This window comes from Epinephelus fuscoguttatus, linkage group LG6, assembly GCF_011397635.1.
Source record: "Epinephelus fuscoguttatus linkage group LG6, E.fuscoguttatus.final_Chr_v1".
Classification (NCBI taxonomy): domain Eukaryota; kingdom Metazoa; phylum Chordata; class Actinopteri; order Perciformes; family Serranidae; genus Epinephelus; species Epinephelus fuscoguttatus.
Window position 1 is genome coordinate 31,859,843 of NC_064757.1, and position 25,092 is coordinate 31,884,934.

At 40.3% G+C, this 25,092-nt stretch overlaps 1 protein-coding gene across 2 annotated transcripts in view; it reads left to right on the forward strand.

Annotated features, from left to right (window-relative positions):
- The window catches only part of nsd3 (nuclear receptor binding SET domain protein 3), a 36,564-nt gene extending 12,598 nt beyond the window's left edge, over positions 1-23,966 (forward strand). Inside the window, exons 11-25 of one of the 2 annotated variants that reach the window (XM_049578999.1) lie at positions 2,049-2,174; positions 2,260-2,386; positions 2,474-2,674; positions 4,783-4,962; positions 5,687-5,833; positions 8,824-8,980; positions 10,621-10,823; positions 10,923-11,035; positions 11,122-11,268; positions 11,368-11,490; positions 13,766-13,882; positions 13,981-14,122; positions 14,246-14,352; positions 14,458-14,662; positions 17,889-23,966. In XM_049578999.1, coding sequence (XP_049434956.1) covers positions 2,049-2,174; positions 2,260-2,386; positions 2,474-2,674; positions 4,783-4,962; positions 5,687-5,833; positions 8,824-8,980; positions 10,621-10,823; positions 10,923-11,035; positions 11,122-11,268; positions 11,368-11,490; positions 13,766-13,882; positions 13,981-14,122; positions 14,246-14,352; positions 14,458-14,662; positions 17,889-18,148 — 2,355 coding nt within the window. In that variant the 3' untranslated portion in view covers positions 18,149-23,966. The remainder of the gene's footprint in view (positions 1-2,048; positions 2,175-2,259; positions 2,387-2,473; positions 2,675-4,782; positions 4,963-5,686; positions 5,834-8,823; positions 8,981-10,620; positions 10,824-10,922; positions 11,036-11,121; positions 11,269-11,367; positions 11,491-13,765; positions 13,883-13,980; positions 14,123-14,245; positions 14,353-14,457; positions 14,663-17,888) is intronic. The other variant, XM_049579000.1, reaches the window with a different exon arrangement.
- The last annotated feature ends 1,126 nt before the right edge of the window (positions 23,967-25,092 follow it).

The window sequence follows — 25,092 nt, forward strand, 5'->3', positions numbered from 1 at the left end:
GCAGTGTTCAAAATATGTTGGCTGTTTTGGCTTTTTTTAATGCCTCCTTCCTCGTGTTCTATATTTTTGGAGTGCCTGGATTGCCTTCTTGTATATCCTATTGTTTCCCGTTCTCCATGAACACCTGACACAAGGTTGTCTCTCTCTTTTTCACAGTATTTGCCTTACTTGCAGACATATTCATCATGAAAAATTTACAAGACAAACTTTCAGTCATCTGATCACCATCTTCTCTGTTAATCTTTGCCTGTTTGAATGTTTGATCTATGCATTTTTAGCATTTGCAGGCCTTTTTTTCACACTCATCATAACTCAAGCTGAAACAATCAGCCAATCAATCAACAGAAAATTAATCTGCAGCCATTTTGAAAATTGATTTATCATTTAAAATATTTGTTTTTTAGCAAAAATGGCAAAAATTCAGTTTTTCCAGCTTCTCAGATATGACTATTTTGTGGTTTTCTGCTTTCTTTATGGTTATAATCGGAATATTTCTGGGTTCTGTGCTATTTTTTGGGCAACAGACGTTCCAAAACATTAGTATTAGCTCTTGAAACTTTTTCTTAAAACATTTTCTTACTATTTGCTGACATTTTATGGACCAAACTGTTAATTAGGCAAGGCAAGTCAAGGCAAGTTTATTTGTATAGCACAATTCAACACAAGGTAATTCAAAGTGCTTTACAGAGACATTAAAAGCAACAAGACACAATTTAAAACAATAAAAACAGTCGATTAAAAAGGGAAATAGAAATTGAGAATGATAGTGATAATAATAAAATACAGTCACATAAAATAAAAACAGGCTCAATACATTGAACAGTCAGGATAAGAAAAGAAGTAGAATAATAAAAGGCATAAATCAGCAGTGTGTAGTTAAAAAGTACGGGCAGTAGAATACAGCAGGTAAGTATTTAATCTAAGAGTATGCTTCAGTAAACAATAGTGTTTTTAGCCCTGATTTAAAGGAGCTGACAGTTTGAGCAGACCTCAGATCTACAGGAAGTTTGTTCCACAGGTGAGGAGCATAATAACTGAATGCTGCCTCACCTTGCTTGGTTCTTGTTCTTGGAACACACAACAAACCTGTTCCAGATGACCTAAGGGGTCTGGATGCTTCGTAGGGAACCAGTAGATCAAGCATGTATTTTGGTCCGAGACCATTTAGGGCTTTGTAGACCAGCAGTAAGATTTTAAAATCTATTCTTTGACCCACAGGAAGTCAGTGTAGCGATTTAATGACCAGTATAATATGGTCCAGTTTCTTGGTGTTTGTAAGGACTCTGGCGGCAGCGTTCTGAATCAGCTGCAGCTGTCTGATTGATTTTTTGTTAAGGCCTGTAAATAAGCCATTGCAATAATCCAACCTACTAAAAATGAATGCATGAATAAGTTTTAATACATCAAGTAAATAATTGATACAGTAATTAATAATGAAGGTTAAAGGGGCGGGACTCTCCAGGGACCTCACAGTTCAATTCAGTTACTGTGCTCCAGCAAATAACACAAACCATCATGAAACGTTTCTGCTAAAGAGCTCATAAAGAAAAAATATCTTATAATCATAAAAGCCAAAATGCTTCCATATGCTATCTTAAAAGCCAGGGGGTGCCGGTCAGATTGTATCCATCTGCAGTTGCTTACGTTCAGCCATAGATTAGAACACAATCTACGTGTTTATGTCCACCACGTTTCACCATCCAACTGGTTCAGTGTACAAGAATGTACTAGCTTGGTCTTACAGAATTGATATAGGTGCTCATGATGTGGAGAATTGAGTTTTATATTTCTGATTATTGACTTTTGTGAATCGAGATATAATCTGTCAAGAGAGAATCGCGATGTATCTGAGAATGGATTTTTTCCCCCCACCCTTAGAAAATATTTGTTGCATCCCTGATCACACCATGTGTTAGGCTGAATATCTAAACACGTTTGAAAGAGTAGTTGAATACAGTTGGCTTAAATTTGGCGTGTTTGTGCATTATGCGACTGGTTTCTTTCACAGAAAACACATCTACAGTTTTGCTCTGTCTTAACCTTTACAGGGTTTATTTGGGAAGAGTCTTGATAGTCCAGCAGCTGCAGATGCAGACGCATCAGATACTCAGTCTGTGGACTCCGGCTTGTCCCGTCAGGACGGCAGCACCGGAAAGAGAGACACCGTCTGCCAGGTCAGCGCTCTCATGATTAATCTCTGTTGTACTCTTGTAGGTATTGAGTTCTATTAACCGTCGTTCTGTGTGTGTTTGTGTGTAGATCTGTGAGGTATACGGAGAGGGTTTGGTGGTGTGTGAAGGTGACTGCAGCAGACAGTTTCACCTGGACTGTCTCGGTCTGACGTCCCTACCTGAAGGCAGATTCACCTGCTTAGAATGCAGAAATGGTGAGCGAATCAGACGTCACCTTCGCTATTACAAGTGTTGTGTTTTGCTTTGTACTAACACAGACTCCCTGTCATTCATCTTTCCAGGCAATCATCCTTGTTTTAGCTGTAAAACGGCGGGGCGGGAGGTGACACGATGCTCTGTGTCTGGATGTGGTTGTTACTACCACGAGGACTGTGTCCGTAAACTGCCAGGTACCACCAGCAGTTCGGGCGGAGGCTTCAGCTGCCCTCAGCACAGCTGCTCTACCTGCTGCCTGGAACGAGACCTGCAGCGAGCCAGTAAAGGTGAAACAACCTCTGCTTTGTTTCTCAGCTGCTCTGATTTCCTGTTTGTTGGAAGCTGTGGGGCAATGAGCCGGTGTGACATCAGCAAAGTGTGAAGAAAGTGTATTAGAAATTGAACCTTTCGTTTTCCATCACAATTTAGGCTTCTGACAGATGTTATTGACCAATAGCAACAGAAAAAGCTCCAATAATAAGTAGTGCAAGGTTCAGGGCTGCACTTCCTTGTTAGAATATATGAGAGGAAAGTGCAAGAGGAAAAAAACAAGGCACAATGTTTTTTTGTTTTTTTTTTAGGGAAATTAGTTTGAGAAAAAGAGTACTGACAAAATTGGGCTACTTTTAAAATCTTGCACAGCATATCCTGCAGAATATTTGGTGACGAGGTCTTGCAACAAACATCTGGCTCTACCTGAAACCAAAACTGCTTTATTTAGTTTGAGGTGAGAGGAATCTGGAGGCTGCACATCATTGGAGGAAAATAAAGTAATTGCCGTGTTCCTGGAAATGTCTTCAGATGATGGTGCTGTATCTTGGCAGAAATATCACATCTGAAAAGGGGAGGAAATGCACTGTGTTTGCAACAAAGTTTGGGTATCTTGTGGTTTGAAAATGACTCGCCTCAGAAGCTGAAGTGCCAAAAATGTGCCTAGAAAACATCAGTCACTCTGGGACACCCACAACTAAAATGTTTACCTTTAGACATATGGCAGAGTAAATGAAGTTTGTGTCTGACTCTGACCATACTATAAGTACACTACACATACTACATATAGATAGACAGAAAAATTGGAAAGCAAGTAAATGAATCAGCTTGTGACCCATAAAAATATTTGTGGCCCCTTCACACGTTTCAGATGTCAATAAGTTGTTCCACCAAAGAGAATAGTTACATACTTTATCCAACACCAGTATACATCTCACAACACTCCAGACTTATCATTCGGTTCAGTCAAACTCAGGTTCCTTTGCTCCCTAAGTGCGGTTTGTTTGGGCAGGTGTGAACACAGCAATTGCACTCAGGTGCGCACCAAAACAACCTGACTTGAGACCTTCTTGAAGAGGTGGTCTCGATCGGTTTATAAACAAACTCTGGTGCAGTTTGTGGTGAGAACGTGTTCCGGCCTTGAGCTGAACCAATTGCAGTCACGACACATTGTTTGGGCTAAACGAGCATGTTATAGTCCTGGAGGATTATTAATGTGCGCCTCCTCCTGTACTGCTTAAATATGCACATATGCAATTAGTCCCTGATTCAGACCAAAGCAAGACAACTCTAGGTCTGAAAGCACCCTTAAATGTCGAACCATATTCTTGCCTTCTTGTGAAAACAGAAATGAAAGAAGAAGACAAAAATACATGTCAACAACTCAAGTCTTGAGTGAGCTCAATGTGGGCAAGAGTCGTCAGAGTGACTATTCTGATCATAGGTTTCACTTCCTTCACAGTTATATCATCAACTGTTGATGACAACTATAGAATTCTGGTCTTAATCATATCTAACAACCAAAATCCTTTCAGATTTAGGTCCCTGAAGCGAAATCTTAGTAAATTTGGGTCCCTGACCTGATATGCATCAATTCAGCGGGTCCTTGACACATCAAAAGCTGAGAACTTCTGTTGTTAGCCGCCAAAAAAGTGCTAAATGGTTGTATTTTTATGCATCTGTGCAGCGACAGCTTTGGCTGGAGGCATCATGTTTTTGGGTTGTTTGCTGTTATGTCCGTCCCATTCTCATGGATGTGATATCTTATGAACATTTTAAGGGATTTTTTTTTGAAGCATCCAAAATTTTGAATATGTAGCTTCTTTGCAACCACATCCATATTGAAGCATTGCCAACTGTCATGGCTACATGTGAGTCTGGACAGACGTGGAAACTGTAACTTGACTGGTTGGCGGAGGCATACAGCCATGGTGCGTTAATTCTAGTTCCCTTCTGATTTCTTTTAATTACAGTTCGAACACATAAAGAAATCTGACCTAATTCATCATAAAAACTCAATTCTGTGTGAGCTGCACTGTTTGACAGCTACAATACTCTACAGTCTTACAAAACTTTGTAAGACTGTTGTAAAGTGACTTCCGTCTCTCTTCTGCCTCTCACCCAGGTCGTCTGATGCGTTGTATCCGCTGTCCGGTGGCCTATCACACAGGAGACAGCTGTGTTGCGGCAGGCAGCGTCTCCATCACCCATCACATCATGATCTGCAGCAACCACGGCAGCGCCAAGAGGAACGGCCTCCTCACCTCCCCTATCAACGTGGGCTGGTGTTTCCTGTGTGCTAGAGGTAAGCTCTCACCACTGCACATGCTAACTGCCTTCCTCTCCTACAGTTGTGATTTTTTTGGCAGTGACCCTGAATAGACGGAGCAGACAAATGTGGAAGTTTTTAATTTTCCCACAATTGATGACTTTGCTTCCACGGGCTGGTTTCAATCAGCTCTTCTTAATCGCGCATTAGAGCATCAGCAGGACTCGATCGCCCACCATTAGTTTTTTTTGTGTCTTGTTTTAGGAATATAACTTCTTTTTTTTTTTTCTTCTTTTTTTTTTATGAAGACACACCTGCAGTTACATCTCATGAGTGAAACCTCATATATTTTTTATCCTCTAATATTACATGTTTCATGTTTGGCATTGTTGTTCATGAATAGCAGTGCTGTGAAATGTAATGTTTGTTTTCCATCACGATACTAATACTATGAATGACACACTGCACTCTACTTCAAACAATCCCATCTGTCCTGGATGGCGATGAGTGAGAAAACAACAGGATTTTTTTTGGATGTCTTTTTAACGAGTTTCGATCTGATGTTTTGCCTGTTGAACAAAAGTTGAGTGCACTGTTTGGCCCTTTTGTGTCGGGACCAACTTTGTTTTACTTGTTTCTTCTGTGTGTGCGTGTGTGTGTGAGAGACTGTGAGTTTTTGTTCTTTCTCTTTTTGTGAATTTTGGGTAATTTCGAGTTTGACTGCGGCTCACCCCCGTCTCTTCCTGTGTGTCTTGTGTAGGACTGTTAGTGCAAGACCTTACTGACACCATATTAAGTTCATATGCCTATAAGTCCCACTACCTTCTGACTGAGTCAAATCGTGCTGAGTTGAAATTACCTATGATTCCCTCTCCTTCGTCAGCTACCAAAAAGAATGTTGGGAAAGGTAACTGAACAGTTTTTCTCTTTCTCCTTTTGTCCCACTGGTCTGTGTTTGTGTTGTGCCTGCTCCCCTTTTTTTGTACGCATCTTTCATTTCAAAGCCTTGAGGTGCAAAGTTAATTAACTGGTCAAACACGCAGTTAATTTTAATGCAGAGTGGCGCAAAGTAACCTCAGCCAAGTTCCCTAACACATTAACAGAAAGCAGTGGGCCTCATGCAAGAACAGTTTTGTATTTTCACCCCAAATTATTTCTCTCTACTGGGGGCATATGTGAAGTTGAATTTACCAAAGGAAAGTACAAATTAGTCTTATCTACAGGAAACATTTTACATGTCACAGTCGCAAAAGTGCAGGTGTAAATGATAAGATTAATTCAATTTAACTGCTTTCAACCCTGCTATTGAACATGCTGGCTCACTGTCATGGTTCACCAGGACAGTTAAATAAAACAGGGCCGTCATTAATGTTACTAGTTATGTTTATAATGTTATTAATGCCTGTGCTTTTCCTACTATGACAAATTAAAATGTCTGCTGTGAAAGAAAATGTGTTGCTCATTTCAACCTGGTGTATGTCACCTGTTCACTGCATCATCATCTGCATAATTAATGCCACAGTTCACTATATAAGGCTGTTCTGCTTCATTTGTGAGCAACTTTCACTAAAGAAAGAAGAAGAAGAAGTCCAACTGTCTGAAATCAGAACACTTTTAGCAGTGTTGGTGTTGATATTAGAGGCACTGAAATAATTACTTAATATTAATACAGCTGCCAGCAATATGCCATCAGAGCAACTCTGCACTGAGAAAGAAATAACTAGAGACCATCTTGCAACGAGATCGCTCTGGCCACGATACCATGATCTGTGATTTAAAGCAAATGTCGGTAAAGTGGGAGGGCCAGTGGCCCCTTTCCATTTTCCAGGGCCCTTGCTCGGACCATACCTATCTTTTTCTTTTTTTTAAGATTATTTTTGTGGGCTTTTTGCCTTTAATGACAGGACAGAGAGTGAAATGGGGAGACAGAGAGAGAGCGGGGACTGACATGTAGCAAAGAGCACTACTTTTGTGCCTTTTTTGTGCAAGCTTTCAAGAGCATGGCGGCAGGTTGCGTCTGAAAAGTTTCAGGACTCTATCTTGCACTGTTGCGACATTATCTTGTTCACAAAATTGGTACACAGACAAACAGACATATAATCACCTGGCACCTACCTGTGGTGGTTGCCACAACAGTTGGAGTCACCAGGATCACATTTCACCATGTTGGCACACACACAGACTCACAAGGTGAAAACAATACCAGCCGTCGTGACATTGTCGTAGCTCAAAAAATGTTGAAAATATTCCCAGATCTTACGGTGGCCATGGTCTTCTTCAGCAGGTGGAAAATAGGAAACTGGTTTGACGTGATGTTTGATACTAAAAATATCCTGGTCAAGCAAAGTGGTCCATGATATGATGTCACTTTGATGGATGAGAGAATATAATTTATCAAGCTGTGTCACACTGTTTGATGCAGCTGAGGATTTTCTAAGATATGCCAATAAAACCACAAAATCTTTTCTGTGAATTGGCAAGCCACGATTTGGTCTGTTGTAGTAATTAATCTTTATTTAGTTATCAATATTCATTTTAGCTGATTTCGACAGCATATTTAAACCTCTAAGTAATTTAGAAAAAGGCATTATGATTATTTCCTGTGGAGAAAAACACTATATTTTCGGCTCATGAATTTTAGTTGTACCTAAAAAATATAAGTACAAAAAAAAATGGTGCATGCACTAAGTTCTCTTAAATCACTTGTATGTGAACAAATCTGTTTTGTATGAGTGGTTCTTGCACGAGGCCCATTGTGAGATTGTTTCTTGTACATCAACAGTCAATCTGGGTATTTATCTCTGCAATAAAGTTGTTATAAATATGCTGGGAAATATAATTGGTCATCAAACCTCCCGTACTTTAACTATGGTATGATGCAGGATGCTCTGGATTAATTCAGGTTCTGTCTGTGGTTTGTGGAGCTTATCACTGCTGGAGGCGCACTGCTTCTCTGCTTCAGCACTCTGGGCTTGTTTTTGATTTGAAAGGCCTCACCTCTTTTTTATGCTGACTGCAACTGCAAAGTTTTATTTTTGACTGAAATTTTTCAGATGAAATGAAATTTGGGCTCACCTCATTTTCTCGAGCTTCGACCTGCCTTGGATGGAATATAATTTCAATCAGGACTAGATTTGATTACAGTTAAGCAAAGATGAGTTCCCAACTGTGAGAATAGTGAAATTACTGTCTTTTAAAGTGACAAAAAATAAAACAAATTGCAGTATTATAAAATTATATGATTCCATGCAAGCTGGTCTGTGCAGGGTGCAATATGTGTGATGGGAAAAGTTTGCTTCACTGGCAGGACTGCATGCCTGCTTTTTGCCAATAATTTGTTATCTGAGTATAACCCTGATCCATTGTTAACTCGCTGGCTGATTTTATTCCTGTGCTGCCGCATGTATTTCCCGTAGACTGGTCTTGGTACAGTGCTCTGAATCTGATTGCCAGACATGCTGAAACTGCTGCAGTGGAAGTTGTAACTGACCCGAGAACCCCATGCAGTGGTTTCCAAAAATCAGTTATTTTCATGCAGTGCGGCTCTCACAGGAGTCTCCACTCGAGCAAAAAGCTCCTAGCACTAGTTTTTCATCTCAGAACAATGACCAGATGTTACTATGGTAGCTGTGGATACAAATGTCTTCCCAACAAGGACACTATTTTCATATCAAACTAGATGTTGAAAAACAAAGATTTGTTGTTGTATTTGTGGTAATTAAACTTGTATTAGGCTTGTCTGCAAATTAGATTCAGAGTTTGTCCAGGTTTTGAGGTGCATCACCTAATCATACACTCCTCCTCTCTTTGCATACCCATTTCCTACAACGCATGCACACACTTACACATTCACACACACATACACACACATACATGTGTACATCCATACAAATGTAGGAGGCAAGTTGCTGTGCTGTGACACATGCCCAGCTTCCTTCCACCCGGAGTGTCTGGAGATGGAGATGCCAGAGGGGGCGTGGTCCTGCAGTGATTGCAGGGCAGGGAAGAAACCTCACTACAAACAAATTGTCTGGGTCAAACTGGGCAACTACAGGTACGCAGAGAGGACTGGTTACAGATTGCTGAAGGTCGTGCAGCTTTCAGATTATGGTACAGTTACTTTTAAAGGAATACTTGACCCCCCAAATGACCATTTGTATATCAATAACTCACCCTGTGTTACGCTGAATTCATGAAGAAAACTTTGATTTTTTCGCATACCTACATGGTGAACAAAGAATCCAAAAACAGAGAAAATTCTTGATGAATTGAAGTCATAGGGGTCCACGTTTAACAACAGCAAAACACAAACAAACTCACACAACTCATGCAGTATAATCAAAGTCTCATTTATCCAGTCGTATGCTCAGCACTTCCCAAACAAACAGCCCTGATGAAACTAATCTCCGCTCTCTCAAAGCCAGTCTCTATTGACAAAAACTGTAATTTTACTTTGCTGAAAACATGAGCTGCTGGTCTATGACTGCCTCAATCAGTTTATTAGTTAAGTTTTATTTCTAGTTTATTTGTCTTATTTTGTGACACTGGTGAATCCAAAGTAAATCACCCAAGTCATGCAATAACACAAACTACCGATCGAAACAGTGGTAGACCAGGAGCTCATGTGCTCAGCAAAGTAAAATTACAGGTTTTGTCAATGGAGTCTGGCTTTTAAGAGAGTGGAGATAAGTCTCCAGACAGGGCTGTCTGTTTGGGAAGTACTGAGCGTACGACTAGATGGACTGGACTGCAGGAGTTTTGTGAGAGTTTGTAAACTGACGTTTTTATGTAGTTCTGCTGTTGTTAAATGTGGTCACCCATGACGTCAATTCACCAAAATTTTCTCCCTTTTTGGATTCATCATACATGGTTTTCCTTACCAATTCAGCTTAACACAGGATGATTAATTGATTTACAAATAGTCATTTTGGGGAATTATGTCTTCCTTTTAAAGATAAGTCTGGTGATATTCTATATTTTTCTTGTCATCCAAAAAAAAAAAAAAAAATCCCAAGTAAGACCAAAACCAACCACATACTTATGTCTGTAGTAGGAACAAATGTGCTTTGGGCTGCTACCACTGACAGGCCAGTGGTGGACTTATTTTTGTTTTATTTATAGCATTAGATCTGTAAAATATGTACAAATAATGGAAAATCACCGGTCTTATTGTTTACGTTCAGTGCAACAAATTTGCTTTGCACCTCACACTGAAACAGGATGTGATATGATGTTATAGATGCAGGTATTCAGGAAATACTGAGCAGAGCGGAGCAGAGCAGTGGTGTTTTCCTGTTTGACGATGGCTATGTGACTGTGCTCTTATATACTAATGCTTCAGTTTGTAGTCTGCTGGCATGGTGCTAGATTACAATGTAGTAACGGGACACGAATAATGTCTCTTCCATTTAAGAAAAATGATTGACAGCATTTCTGTCTGTGAAACATGTAGATCTATGATTTGCTGGAATTTGTCTGAAAACTATTTTTGTAAAATTATCGTCCACATATGTTTTGATAGAAAAGAATGGGAAGCAAAGTAAATGTTTTAAAAGTTTGGTAGAAGTTTGATGCTTCCATCAGGCTTTGATAACATTAGCTGACATGTTTGATAATTTATTTTTTACGACACTCTTTCTGTCCTCACTTTTCTCCTTCTCACTGAACTATGTCCCTGTCCTGTTTACCCCACAGGTGGTGGCCAGCAGAGATCTGCAACCCTCGCTTGGTGCCGTCAAACATTCAGAGCCTTCGCCACGACATCGGTGACTTCCCTGTCTTCTTCTTCGGCTCCCACGACTACTACTGGATCAACCAGGGTCGCGTCTTCCCCTACGTGGAGAATGACAAGAACTTCGTCACGGGTCAGATCAACATCAACAAAACCTTCAAGAAAGGTAAATTCTTCTTCTATTTTGAAGACAATTTTTTGTGATGTAATTGTTCTAAAGATGCATGAAGGATGAATCTCTGAGATGCTGTTGGTGTGTTTTTAGCTCTGGAAGAAGCAGCCCGGCGGTTTCAGGAGCTTAAGGCGCAGAGGGAGAGCAGGGAGGCTTTAGAGCAGGAGCGCAACTCTCGCAAACCTCCACCGTACAAATTCATCAAGGTAATGTGAATTTAATAGACAAGTAACCTTAAAATTGTATAAGATGAAGTATTTTTACTCATTCTATGGGTGTTTTCTTGTTTCAGTCCAACAAACCAGTGGGAAAAGTGCAGATGCACGTAGCTGACTTGTCAGAAATCCCACGATGCAACTGCAGACCAACAGATGAGCATCCTTGCAGCCTCCACTCCCAGTGCCTCAACCGCATGCTGCAGTACGAGTGTCATCCACAGGTCTGTATACATGTCTATTCAGCTTATCTCTTGAACAATCAAACAGATGAGACAGTCATGAGAAATTACACTTCTTACTTTTTATGTTGTTGTTGTCAGGTGTGTCCTGCAGGAGACAGCTGTGAGAATCAGTGTTTCTCTAAGCGGCTGTATGCAGAGACAGAGGTGATAAAGACAGATGGACGTGGCTGGGGTCTCAGGACCAACCAGGGTCTCAGGAAGGTAAGCTAAATCTTTTCACCCTAAACAGCATCCCTAGAAAGCAGTCATTATGGAGCTCTTGGTGACAGACAGTGGCTTTGTTCCCGTACAGTTATAAAATATCCATATTAGTAACAACACTTTTTTTCTTAAACTAAGGTGTTGCTGTAGAAACTTCAAAACACACATTATGCAACTAATTATACTCAAACCCAAATATGAATTGTCTGCAATAATGTCCACCAGAGATATTAGGGAAATATAATCAGACATATACAGTACAGGCCAAAAGTTTGGACACACCTTCTCATTCAATGCATTTTCTTTACTTTCATGACTATTTACATTGTAGATTCTCACTGAAGGCATCAAAACTATGAATGAACACATGTGGAATTATGTACTTAACAAAAAAAGGTGAAATAACTGAAAACATGTTTTATATTCTAGTTTCTTCAAAATAGCCACCCTTTGCTCTGATTACTGCTTTGCACACTCTTGGCATTCTCTCCATGAGCTTCAAGAGGTAGTCACCTGAAATGGTTTTCCAACAGTCTTGAAGGAGTTCCCAGAGGTGTTTAGCACTTGTTGGCCCCTTTGCCTTCACTCTGCGGTCCAGCTCACCCCAAACCATCTTGATTGGGTTCAGGTCCGGTGACTGTGGAGGCCAGGTCATCTGCCGCAGCACTCCATCACTCTCCTTCTTGGTCAAATAGCCCTTACACAGCCTGGAGGTGTGTTTGGGGTCATTGTCCTGTTGAAAAATAAATGATCGTCCAACTAAACGCAAACCGGATGGGATGGCATGTCGCTGCAGGATGCTGTGGTAGCCATGCTGGTTCAGTGTGCCTTCAATTTTGAATAAATCCCCAACAGTGTCACCAGCAAAACACCCCACACCATCACACCTCCTCCTCCATGCTTCACAGTGGGAACCAGGCATGTGGAATCCATCCGTTCACCTTTTCTGCGTCTCACAAAGACACGGCGGTTGGAACCAAAGATCTCAAATTTGGACTCATCAGACCAAAGCACACATTTCCACTGGTCTAATGTCCATTGCTTGTGTTTCTTGGCCCAAACAAATCTCTTCTGCTTGTTGCCTCTCCTTAGCAGTGGTTTCCTAGCAGCTATTTGACCATGAAGGCCTGATTCGCGCGTCTCCTCTTAACAGTTGTTCTAGAGATGGGTCTGCTGCTAGAACTCTGTGTGGCATTCATCTGGTCTCTGATCTGAGCTGCTGTTAACTTGCGATTTCTGAGGCTGGTGACTCGGATGAACTTATCCTCAGAAGCAGAGGTGACTCTTGGTCTTCCTTTCCTGGGTCGGTCCTCATGTGTGCCAGTTTCGTTGTAGCGCTTGATGGTTTTTGTGACTCCACTTGGGGACACATTTAAAGTGTTTGCAATTTTCCGGACTGACTGACCTTCATTTCTTAAAGTAATGATGGCCACTCGTTTTTCTTTAGTTAGCTGATTGGTTCTTGCCATAATATGAATTTTAACAGTTGTCCAATAGGGCTGTCGGCTGTGTATTAACCTGACTTCTGCACAACACAACTGATGGTCCCAACCCCATTGATAAAGCAAGAAATTCCACTAATTAACCCTGATAAGGCACACCTGTGAAGTGGAAACCATTTCAGGTGACTACCTCTTGAAGCTCATGGAGAGAATGCCAAGAGTGTGCAAAGCAGTAATCAGAGCAAAGGGTAGCTATTTTGAAGAAACTAGAATATAAAACATGTTTTCAGTTATTTCACCTTTTTTTGTTAAGTACATAACTCCACATGTGTTCATTCATAGTTTTGATGCCTTCAGTGAGAATCTACAATGTAAATAGTCATGAAAATAAAGAAAATGCATTGAATGAGAAGGTGTGTCCAAACTTTTGGTCTGTACTGTATATAGTGGTTGCACTTGCAGATTTGTGCATCACAGACTAGAAGATTGACCTTGGCGGAGGTCTGGACTGTCTGAGTTCCCTTCTAGAGACAGGTGAAGGACAGATAATAACTGGCATTACATCACTCAATAGAGGGTAGCAGTATTTTCTATGTCATTTCACAAAACTTGACTTTGGTTTTCTCTGGATGATTGCATTTAAAGTTTGGAACTACCTCGATCCACCAGTCTGATGCTTAATGACCTGATGATCAGACTGTCACTTAAAAAGGCTCTGAAACATGTGTCCCATTAAATTGTCCTTGACATTGATCCTCGCCCGTATCACTAATCATAAGTAATTTAGAGTCAGGCTGTCTGTGTAAAAATATCATGTTTCTTGTTTCCTCCAGGGTGACTTTGTTACAGAGTATGTGGGAGAGGTGATCGACTCTGAAGAGTGCCAGCAGCGAATCAAACGTGCCCACGAAAATCATGTGACCAACTTCTACATGCTCACCCTCACTAAGGTAACATAAGAGATAAACTAATAAAGACTGTTCAGAGGAGAGACCTACACCAGCAATTTCTTTAACCCTGGTGTCTTAATGTTTGTCTGTGCTTGTAGGATCGTGTGATCGACGCTGGCCCCAAAGGAAACTCCTCTCGGTTTATGAACCACAGCTGCAGCCCAAACTGTGAAACCCAGAAGTGGACGGTAAATGGAGATGTTCGCATTGGACTCTTCGCCCTCTGTGATATCGAGGCTGGTAAGTTCACATGGAAACATGACACATATATGCTCTATGACATTCCCAGATGTGCCTTACATGCCCCTGAAGTGAGCCAGATGATGAATGACTGAACACATCTTGTCTCTGGTGTTTCTGCAGGCACAGAACTGACATTCAACTACAACCTGCACTGTGTGGGCAACAGGAGATCGTCTTGTCACTGTGGATCAGACAACTGCTCTGGATTCCTTGGGGTGCAGCCAACGGTGAGGACGTTTACCTGTCGTTGCCTTGCCTCCGCTTCTAGATCAATCCTGACTGTAGAAGCTGTGTTTGACACCATTTAGTGTTTCTTACAATGCTTCCTCCAGAGCGCTGTGGTAATGGAGAAAGAGGAGAAGGCCAGGAACGCCAAGCTGAAGCCGAAGAAGCGGAAGCTGCGGCCAGAGGGTAAACACACGCACGAGTACTTCTGTTTTTGCTGCGGAGAAGGAGGCGAGCTGGTGATGTGTGACAGAAAGGACTGTCCGAAAGCGTACCACCTGCTGTGTCTCAACCTCACCAAGCCGCCATACGGTAATGACACATTGAGCTCGTATGTGTGTGTGAATGTTGAAATGTGGTTGATAACAGATATTTTTCATGGCCATCTCAGCTGATTTTAGCAGCATAACATATTTGCTGTGACAAAAAAAAAAATCCACTTTAGTAGTACTTATACTGACTTATTACAGCCAACTAACATAACAACAGGTCAATTTCTAAACCATGGGTCTCCAACCTTTTTGGTTTGTGACAGCTCAAAACAGGCAGTGTCTGCATGCAGTGTCTGGTTGTCATAAAGTCACTAGTTGCAAATGATACTGACTATATATATATATATATATATATATATATATATATATATATATATATATATATATATATATATATATATATATATATATAGTCCTTGTTATCTAAATAATTTTAGAGGCCTGAAGAGGTGAATGTGTCCACTAATTTACAAGAAAAAAGCTAGTATTCATTTTTATTTATTTGATTTAAATATAAAGATATATTTATAGATTTGTTGTGGCAAAAGTATGTTGTTTTCTGCTTTTCTGTCATTTTAATCATTTCATGACCCCACATATTTTTTTTGTGCACAGGATTGATTTATCCATTTATCCACGTTACAAAAAACATACTTTCTACATACTTTCTAGTTTTGTTTACGGCTGTACAGAATGTGAATTTTTTACATTCAAAGCTTATACTGAGGTTTTTGAATGAAGCTTTGAATGTCTTTCATCATGTTTTATGACGTCATCACCATAAATATTGAAATGATAAATATATATTTTTAATAAATCAACCTTTTTAATGAATAGATTTAATTTAAGTCAGTGGTTCCTAACTGGTCTATCCTGGGATCCAGATTTCTCCTTAGTCATTAGTTCAAGGTTCACACAGTTTAATACATTCATTGTAGGGCTGCACGGCATATGCGGTAGACGGTAGAAATGATATAAATTTGGCCCACGGTAGAGATTTGCACTCTACCGTCCTATCGTTGATGACATCATCGCACCTGCCTCAGTGTGAAAATGGCTGCGAGCAGAGAGACAGCGGAGCAAGAGGAGCTGGTTCACGTCCGTGATTTAGCGTAGCCAGTGCAACATGTGTTACTGGAGAACTTGTGAGCGAGTGAGTTAATGTTTTATGAACAGCCCTGGACTTCTCAGACTCTTTTAGCTACTTACCGCTCAGAGAGAACTCATTCAGTGTCTCCTCTGGCAGCAGCACAGCGTTTCTCCCTCTCCTCTCTCGCCGTGCGCACACGGGAGTTGGTTTTCGGCAAGAGAGTTTGTCATAAACCTTTGGTAATGTAAACCTATGTGACGCTAGGGGCTCCACAGAAAACTTCATATGTGAATGTGTGATAGTTGTGGTATCGGTAACAGCCTGTCACAGGTTACAGCCTGATGATTAGAGGAGAAATGGCAGAGCATAAAGGTCCAGGTGGAAAAAACACAACTCAGTAATTTAGGATTTTGCTAAAAGAAGGAAATTACCTTTTGATATAGATCCCAGGGGACATTTTGCACCATAGAGTGCTGGGTTTTAATTTTGAGTTTTGAGATCGGCATTCTGCACAATAAATGCTCTAAAAAATACATTATATCTTTGCTTTTGTTGTTGTTTTTTTTATCAATTAAGCTTTGATAAGGGACTACAAAACCCATTTAGAAACACTTCTATTATAACTTTTACACTTAAATTTATACCGCGATATGTACCGTTACCGTGAAGGGATTCGATTTATACCGTGATATGAATTTTAGGTCATACCGCCCAGCCCTACATTCAGTGTCATACTTGCATTTGTCGAGCTAGTTTGCTGTCTCTGTTAAGTAGCTGTCCTCAAGTCACTCAATCTACAGCAAGAAATGGCATTTCAAAGTAAAAGCTCTGTGCCGGAATTCACTGCACTTAAAAATAAAGTGCGTTTTTTACAAACTTGACACTTTGGCGAGTCACTTGCAGTCCATTCAGAATGGACTTGCGACCCACCAGTTGGGAACCACTGATTTAAGGTGCTGCTCAACCACTCTGTTAATACCAGTGTGTGCCTCCCGTTTTGTGCAGCAGGTGGAAGAACAAACACTTTTTTGACTGTAATGAAAATATTTTTTAAAGGCTAAACACCAACAAATACTAAGCAGAATAATTCATTAGCTATAAACATGTTTGAACTTGGGCGGCACGGTGGTGTGGTGGCTAGCACTCTCGCCTCACAGCAAGAGGGTTGCCGGTTCGATCCCGGGCGTGGGAGCCCTTCTGTGTGGAGGTTGCATGTTCTCCCCGTGTCAGCGTGGGTTCTCTCCGGGCGCTCCGGCTTCCTCCCACAGTCCAAAGACATGCAGATTGGGGACTAGGTTAACTGATAACTCTAAATTGCCCGTAGGTGTGAATGTGAGCGTGAATGGTTGATAGTCTGGCGACCTGTCCAGGGTGTACCCTGCCTCTCGCCCGATGTCAGCTGGGATAGGCTCCAGCCCCCCCGCGACCCTCAAGAGGATGAAGCGGTTAGAAGATGAATGAATGAATGAATGTTTGAACTTTGGAAATAATTTCATTGATCCTTGTTCAATCAGACTTTTGGAATTTACAACATGCTGGAGTTATTGGAGATGTTTGATCACATAAGTCAGAAACAATCCTATGCAGCCACCACTGCAATCTAATTCTAAAAATAGTACAACACTAATAATATTAGTATAGCCTAATCTTTATCTGCAGAACAGATGGACATGCAGAAAAAAATAAAAGAAATAAAAGGGTCTCCATGGCCAGGTATCACCAGAGGTTGGTGAGACAGTATGTCTTGTGTAGTTTAGGTGAACTAAACCTTTCAGATAGGGTTGGCACAAACTTGGTGTTGTTGGCATCATCATATCAGTGCCACACATTCACTGTAATTAAAACATGCTTTAAACAGTTTCCAGATGTTCTGACAACAGATATTCTGACAACAGTGACCATAAAAACTCAATATATATTATAAATATTTTTGGCTTGTGACCCCTTCAAACTTAATAATGTAAAATCATGACCCCTTATCACTTGCCGCACACGTCCAGTGGTTGTGACCAGTTCAACCAAAAACTGGAAATTAGAACATATCTGAAAAAACAAACAAACAGAGGCATGTATTTTCTGCTCTCCTATGCTGTTAATCATCTCATGACCTGTAAAATTTATCTTGAGACCTTCAGTGGGGGTTTGAAACCATAATGACCTCCGTGTTTGTCTGCAGGACGTTGGGAATGTCCGTGGCACGACTGCAGCATTTGTGGGGCCCCGGCCTCATCTCTTTGTGACTTCTGCCCCCGCTCTTTCTGCCGGGATCATGAGGCGGGGGCACTCACCTCCTCCTCCCTCGAAGGCCGCCCCTGTTGCTCTAGTCACAACCCCGCCAGCCCCCTGGGCTCCAGCTCGACCCAGCAGCGCCGTGCCGCCCTGAGCCCTGTCAACGTCAAAGAGGAGCCGGAGGCGGGCCAGCCGGCTTCAGAGTGACATCGCAGCTCCCTCAATACCTCATTCCCTGTAAAGTGCGCTCCTGTTGGCCCCCCCCGGGCTCTGATCCACCTCTGATCTGAAGCAGTGCACCACGAAAGGGAATACAGTGCTTTTTGACCAGTGCGATGGCCGAGTTGAGACACACAGGCGAACACCTCGATGCCGAGTGTCGGCAGGGGAAGTGACCAGGCATCATTGTGCACAGTTTTCTCTCCCTTCTCTTGCTACTAAAACACCACTATGAACGCTCTCTACAGCTCACCTGTGCCCATCGGAGGGCCCGGGCCACCACCTCATTATGTTTCTTTTTTTATTTTTACAGCTGTAGAAATTTTAAGTGTTGTCACGTCGTCAAGTTACCGGCACTTTTCAGAACTCAGCAAGTGAGGTGGAGGTGGAGGTGGAGGAAGAGGTAGAGAGAAGAGGAGGAGGAGGATGTGAAGCTTAACCTCTCCACCGCCACGCTGCTCCTCTCCTTGTTCACCTGCTGTAAGCTGTGGTCGGCATCTCACACACAGGATGGCTGTACAGAGATGAGCCAGCCTTCGTCCTCCTTCTTCTCCTCCTCCTCCTCCTCCTCCCAAACAGCCGACCATCACTCCAGACGTGAGCCGTCATCGTATTTATCTCTTCTTCTTCGTGGAGGAAAAAAAGGGGGGAAACAACTGATTTTGTGCAATTTTTTTCAGGACCACACTACATTCCAACCTTCCTTAGACATGGTTTTAATATACTTATGGGTATAGATGAATATAATTATATACAGTATCTATGTTTGTTAATGTTTACAGACAGATTCTCTCACTTCATCTCGGTGAGTGGTGTATTATGTTTGTTTGTTTAGGTGTTAAGCATTACGCAGACCTCCTTGTGAAAATAGTCCTATTAAGGTGAAATATAATGGTATATAGTGTAATGGTATGACATTACAGAAGTACTTGTGATTTTCATATTGCCAGTCTCACTCGCCATTGTGTACATAATTGGCTCATAATATTGTAAAGTACGTAAAAGACCAGGAGGGATGGAGCCTCGCCTCTCTGGTTGTTCCTAGAAGAAGGAAACGCTTTTTTAAACAACAAGACAGATGCTTTTATTTTCTGTTTTGTTTTGTTTTTTTTCTGTTCCCACATTTCCTCCGAGCGGTTACCGTTATTTGTGTTGTAGACGGAGGGGCTCAGTTTGTGATCACTGGTGCTGTCTTAAAGTATTGTTCATCAGCCTTAAGTTGGATTCTGGCTGTAGTAACTACTGCCCAGATGCAGTCCATTTCAGTAACGTCGTGTACTGTGACCGCTTCGATGCTTGTTTTTTTGTTTTGCCAAACTTTTCTGAAAAGCACTTTTACACGGCTTGTCGCTACACGATTTAGCTAGGTCATAACATATACAGAAATGTATATTAAAAGAACATAAGACAAGTGTTTCAAAATGGATACCTCTTCTTCTTGTAGTAACGTCGGAATTTAAACTGTGTTGTAACTTTTTTCCTCTCAGTCAAAAACGTGGTGAGTTGCTGGGCGCGTTTTTTTTGTTTGTTTGTTTTGAGGAAAGTGGCCTAAATGCTGCTGGTTTCTTTTGGCACAAGTAGGAATGACCGCCAGCCTGGCTTCATACGGAAAAGTCCACGTGAGGTACTCCTTCATTTTCCACCTGGAGAACATCCTCAAGGCTGGGCTTTCCATAAAGACATAATGGTATAACAACAGTCCAGTATGATGTACAAATACAAACTCCTGTACAGTGTTTTTAATCGCTCATCTGTCAGATCCAAATTTTTTGTATTTATTACACCACATTTTATACCAATTTGTTTTTCAGACACCAGTGCAGTAGCTTGTCTCCCTCTCCACCACAGTGTAAGTGAAATAGACTATTTAAAAAAACATTGGGAGTTTTACATAATATATCTGTATTTAGTCATTGCATTTTTTTTTATTTTTTTTTAACATTTGGTGTAATGATTCCACACTTTGGTAACAGCCGCTGCTCATCGACTTGTATCGTGACTCACTGTAATTGGTGTTAAAAGCAGTGTGAAGCAGTTCAATATAGGAATGTAAAGATTCAGTTTCAGAGGAGTTTTTGTGCTGTTTCTTTTTTTAGCCTGGACTCAAGGACGTTTATTTGTAATCGCGCCTCAACTTTTTGCTTGTGACTCTACCCCAGTTACATCACTGTTGTGTTTCTGCCCTTAAAAGATTGTTTTTTGTTCTGTTTGTTTTTTGAAGCCTCTCGACATGGTCGTGTTAATAGTCAAGCCACATGGTAAAACTGTGCCAGTGTTTCCAAACCATTTCAGTTAATTTGGAGTCTTGACAAATGCAGAGTGCATACATTCAGTTGCCAGTTTATTAGGTACAGTGAGATAGATCTAACGCAGCATAATGCACAAGTCCTGCAATAAATCCACCTCTGGGAATTCAGAACCAGTTCCAGTATTTCCAATCCATCGTAATCATACACCTCCAAGCTTATGAAACCCTTTTATCAATGCAGACTTGTTTCTCTAACAGTTGCGCATTGCAAAACTGATGTCAAACTCATGCGTCTTCACTGCTGAAAACTGAAAACAAAACAGAAGGTAGAAATGGTCCCAAAGCGCAGCTAAATTTCATGAAGACAGATGACAGTGCTGCTTTTAGTGTCTGTAAAATGATAATTTAAGGGTGGAAACACCAGCAAACAACTTTGACTAACAAAACCTAAATAAAAACTAATGCTGTATTCGCTCATTTCGTCCATTTTAGATGATTCGTGGTAGACTGTTCCTACAGCTTCCTCTCAGGCTACATCCGGCTTGACTCGAATCATCAGCTCCCTATTTAAAGCAGAAATATTATCAGGAATCTATCAGAGAACCGTGAAAGAATTGGACCGATAAGTAGAATCGATAAAGGCATTGGTATGAAAAATATTTTATCAATTCACATCCCTGTTTATGAAAATTAAAATGTTTAGTTTTTGTTGACACTGCTTCAGAGAGGTGTTGAGACTGCAGTTTGTGATACTATTGAACTCTGCTGAGCTAAATTGAGAGATGTTTCTAATATTTTGTTTAGTCTCATTGATGTTAACATGATGGACACAATATAAGAGATACCTCTGTGTTGAATGTCACACAGTTCACTAGCACCACAAACTACATCAGAGCGACTACAACACCTCTAAAACAGTTCCATCAAAAACTAAGCATTGTAACTTTTGTAAAGGATTAATTTCAGGACTGTTTTATTAAATGGCATTAGTTTTAGCGGGGTGTACCTAATTAACTGAGTGTAAATCATGAAGAAAAAAGACTAAAGAAAGGGGAAACAAGGGGAGCCACTGCATGCAGAAAAGTGAGAAAGTTCCAGACATGATTGAAGACAGAAAAATTTATTTAAATCAGACACAGTGAAAGTCAAACACTGAGGTAAAATAACAATAAGCCAAACACATTTTTAAGGGGAGGGGTCTTAAATATAATAAATATATGCACATATGTAGACATGCACTTAATCAGATCAAGAACTCAGAAAAAGGCTTGCTGTTATTTATTACAATAAATTACTGTATTTGCACGCAAATTTAAAGGGAAAACCACCTTCTTTTTTTTTTAAACTGGACCCTGTTTTCCTGTTTTTGTGACAAATGGAGACAATAATTTTTGAAACTGGTTCAGTATTGAGAGAGAGTGTTGCAGCCGCAGTGCCAAAACAGGCTGCAACACTCTCTCTCAATACTGAACCAATGGGCAATCGTGCACTGTCAATTTATGTCCATTAAAAGTGCTTGTTTTTGTCTCTGTTTGGTGTCTGACAATGTTATGTAAAGGATCCAGTCAGAGAAATGAAATGTTTTTCTTCACCTATAGCTGGTCTGTTTGTTATTGCTACCAAGTCTTCCTCAAGGAGGAAGGAAAGAGGCTGGAAAATTAACAGTTTAGACGTTAGTGAGAGTTGAGGAGAGGAGTGCTGGGAAGAGTTTATTGTGCTTTCACAAGATTTTCAATATCATGGTGGAATATTTCATGAGTTTTCAGAACTAGACTTCTCCTTCAGCGAGACTTAGCAAAAGAGCAGAAAATGTTTAATTTCTCTGTAGGGATCCTTTCCATAATGTTGTCATACACTTGTAATAACAATCTGAGCCTGTCAGTGACAAAAACAAGCACTTTTAGTGGACATAAATTGAGGGTGCACAATTGTCCATAGTGATTTTATTGCAGCCTGTTTTGCCTTTCTTAATTCTGGACCAATGTCAAAACTTGTTGTCTCAATTAGTCACTTGGACACAGATACATGGGGAAAAGGGTCCAGGTTGAAAAATACTTAAGCTTCCCTTTAACTTATAAATTTTTCTCATCTTCTGCATTCAACAGCTGCTCTTGTTCTTTCTGTCATCACTGACCCTTTTTGTTCTCATGGACTCCTGAAAAAGACTGAACTTGCTGATTTCTTGCTGCTCCCAAATTTGCCAAACTTTCTTGCCTGATGTCACACAGAATTGTCAATTTGGTGGAGTGGGCAGCTTCAAAGGTCTGGACCCAGGCGACAAACTGTCCACATTCAGAGACACATTATTATTCAGTAGTCAGCCGTAGGAATTAGGCCACTTCAGTACTTGTTCAGTATCAGGTAGGTGTGTCATGAAGTCACTTTTATTAACAAACTGAAAACGATCTGCATGTCAAAACTTGAATTTTCTTTAGTTTTTTTTATTTATTGGTGTTTTTTGTGATAATCAGACTGCAGGCATCCTCAACTCTTGTGTTTGTGGCTTCAGAGAAACGGACTGATGAGTTGTGATTATATAACTGGTCTTAAAGCCTTTTCTTTGATTTTCAAGGCGACTGTTCAGCTGAAATGCATGTGTCCAACATCAGACACTGGTTTAATCCACTTCAGTTCGAGATGGTCTTTAAATGCCTGATTATTTGTTTTTACCACATTGCACAGAGATGTGCAACAGCCTTTTTTTTGTTTTGTTTTTGCACCTGCACATCGCATGATCCTAAATTAATTTGTGCCATTTTGTCCTCTTCTGCCCTTGTCAGCTGATACAGCAGCAGTATTACGTATGCCTCATTTAAGTGTCCCAGCGTGCATCATTTCAATCACTTAAAATATTCTCTGATGTGTATGTTTTGTTCTCATTGTAGTGCCCACGTTTGTTTTCTAAAGAGACAGCATGTTTGTTCTCATTTAAGTGACCCTTAAATACGCCTGAGGAGGATTTTTCTAAGTGTCCAGGATTATTATTTTTTATATACACTTAAAATTTGGGACGGACCCCCCCTTGTGTGTCAAAGGGTATGTTTTAGTTCACTGTGACGTCTTTTGGTTTTGTGCAATGTCGCCGACTGTCTCTTTCAATTGACATGCTGTCAAAGGAGAAATAGTGTTGGAATAAATAAATAAATTCACCTTCATAAGCACTCATCTCTTTTTACTTGTAGTAAAATTACTTACAGTAACTCTAACTGGGGTCATATCTATCTCTCTTGGTGTTGCTTCAATTAAAACGTGGATGAACACAAAATACCATGTTGATTACTGTTCAGCCTGTGTTACTGCATACTGCATATTGTTGAAGAACTTGTAAATAGTTTGCATTGAACTTGCATAGACTCATGTTACTGTGGCGTGCTCTTTTTGCCTGTACAATTCTGCTTCTAAATGTGTGTGACTGTTGAGACGACACTCTTTTTGTACATGACTGTCTTTTTATTTGAGAATATTGATTCTGTCCTTTTTCATTCTAAAGTTGAGTTTGAAGAGTTCAGACATGCCTGAAGTTTGACTTTAATAAAGCTGTACTCTGTCTCAGTGAAATGCTCTCACTCTATGGGATTTATTTTAACTGTATTGTATGTACCACAAATAATGCATTGTATTTACCAATCACATGACCGATGCATCATCACAAAAAAACAATTGAAACTTTAAGAAAACATTAAAATAAGTTAAATATTGAGTCCAGGCTTAGAAGAGACAAAACAATTCATCATGACTAAATGTGTTAATCGCATGGGATTTTCCAGAATAAAAGTACCACCTAGGTTAAAAGGGAAAGACACCAACAATACATTCATTCATACTGTAAAGAAATCAGAAATAAACCAACTTTAAATACAAAACTTGAAAACTGTGAAATCAGAGAAAGTGGACAAAGCCAACAGTTTAATTGACTTGAGGAGAAAATAAAAATTCATGCAAGCATTGATATTTATCCTCTAGATGGCTGTAACGTGACGTGGCTTTTTGCATATACGTATCAAGGCGGAGAAAATCACTTACATGGTCACTTCCGGTTTATAAAGCACTCCAGAGCACTCACATTTTAAAACACACACACAATTGGAAATGCTCTATTTCTGTCCACTTAGTATTTTAGATCAACTCCAGTGACTATGAAATAAAAAACTATAAAATATGTGGCATCTTAAAAAATGTTTTAAAAACCTCTGTGGTCAAATGGCAAGTTCATTTAATAAAAATAAAAGAAAACTTAATTTCCAAAGCACATAATTGGGGCGTCGGTGACTAAGGGTTACTACCTAGTGGACAGAGCAGGCGCCCCATAAACAAGGCTGTTGCGTAGGGGCCCGGGCTCGACCCCAGCCTGTGGCCATCCCCCGCATGTCACTCACAGTTACAAAAATGTATTCTGCGCAAGTGGCTTTGTAAGTGATGATTTCACTCTTCTTTTTTTTTTAATTAATTTGAATAAAAAGAAGATTTAAAAAAAACAACAAATGATAAATTCCACAGGCTTGCAGTATGAAACATGCATTATGACAAAAATATTAATAATAGTAATAAAAAATATAATTGAGCAGTATTCTAAATCTGTGTTTGCGATTATCCAATCGTAAAAACAACAAAATAATTTGCTACAGAAATCCTTAACACAATTTCACACAAACAACACACTCCACAAGACACATTTAAAACAACA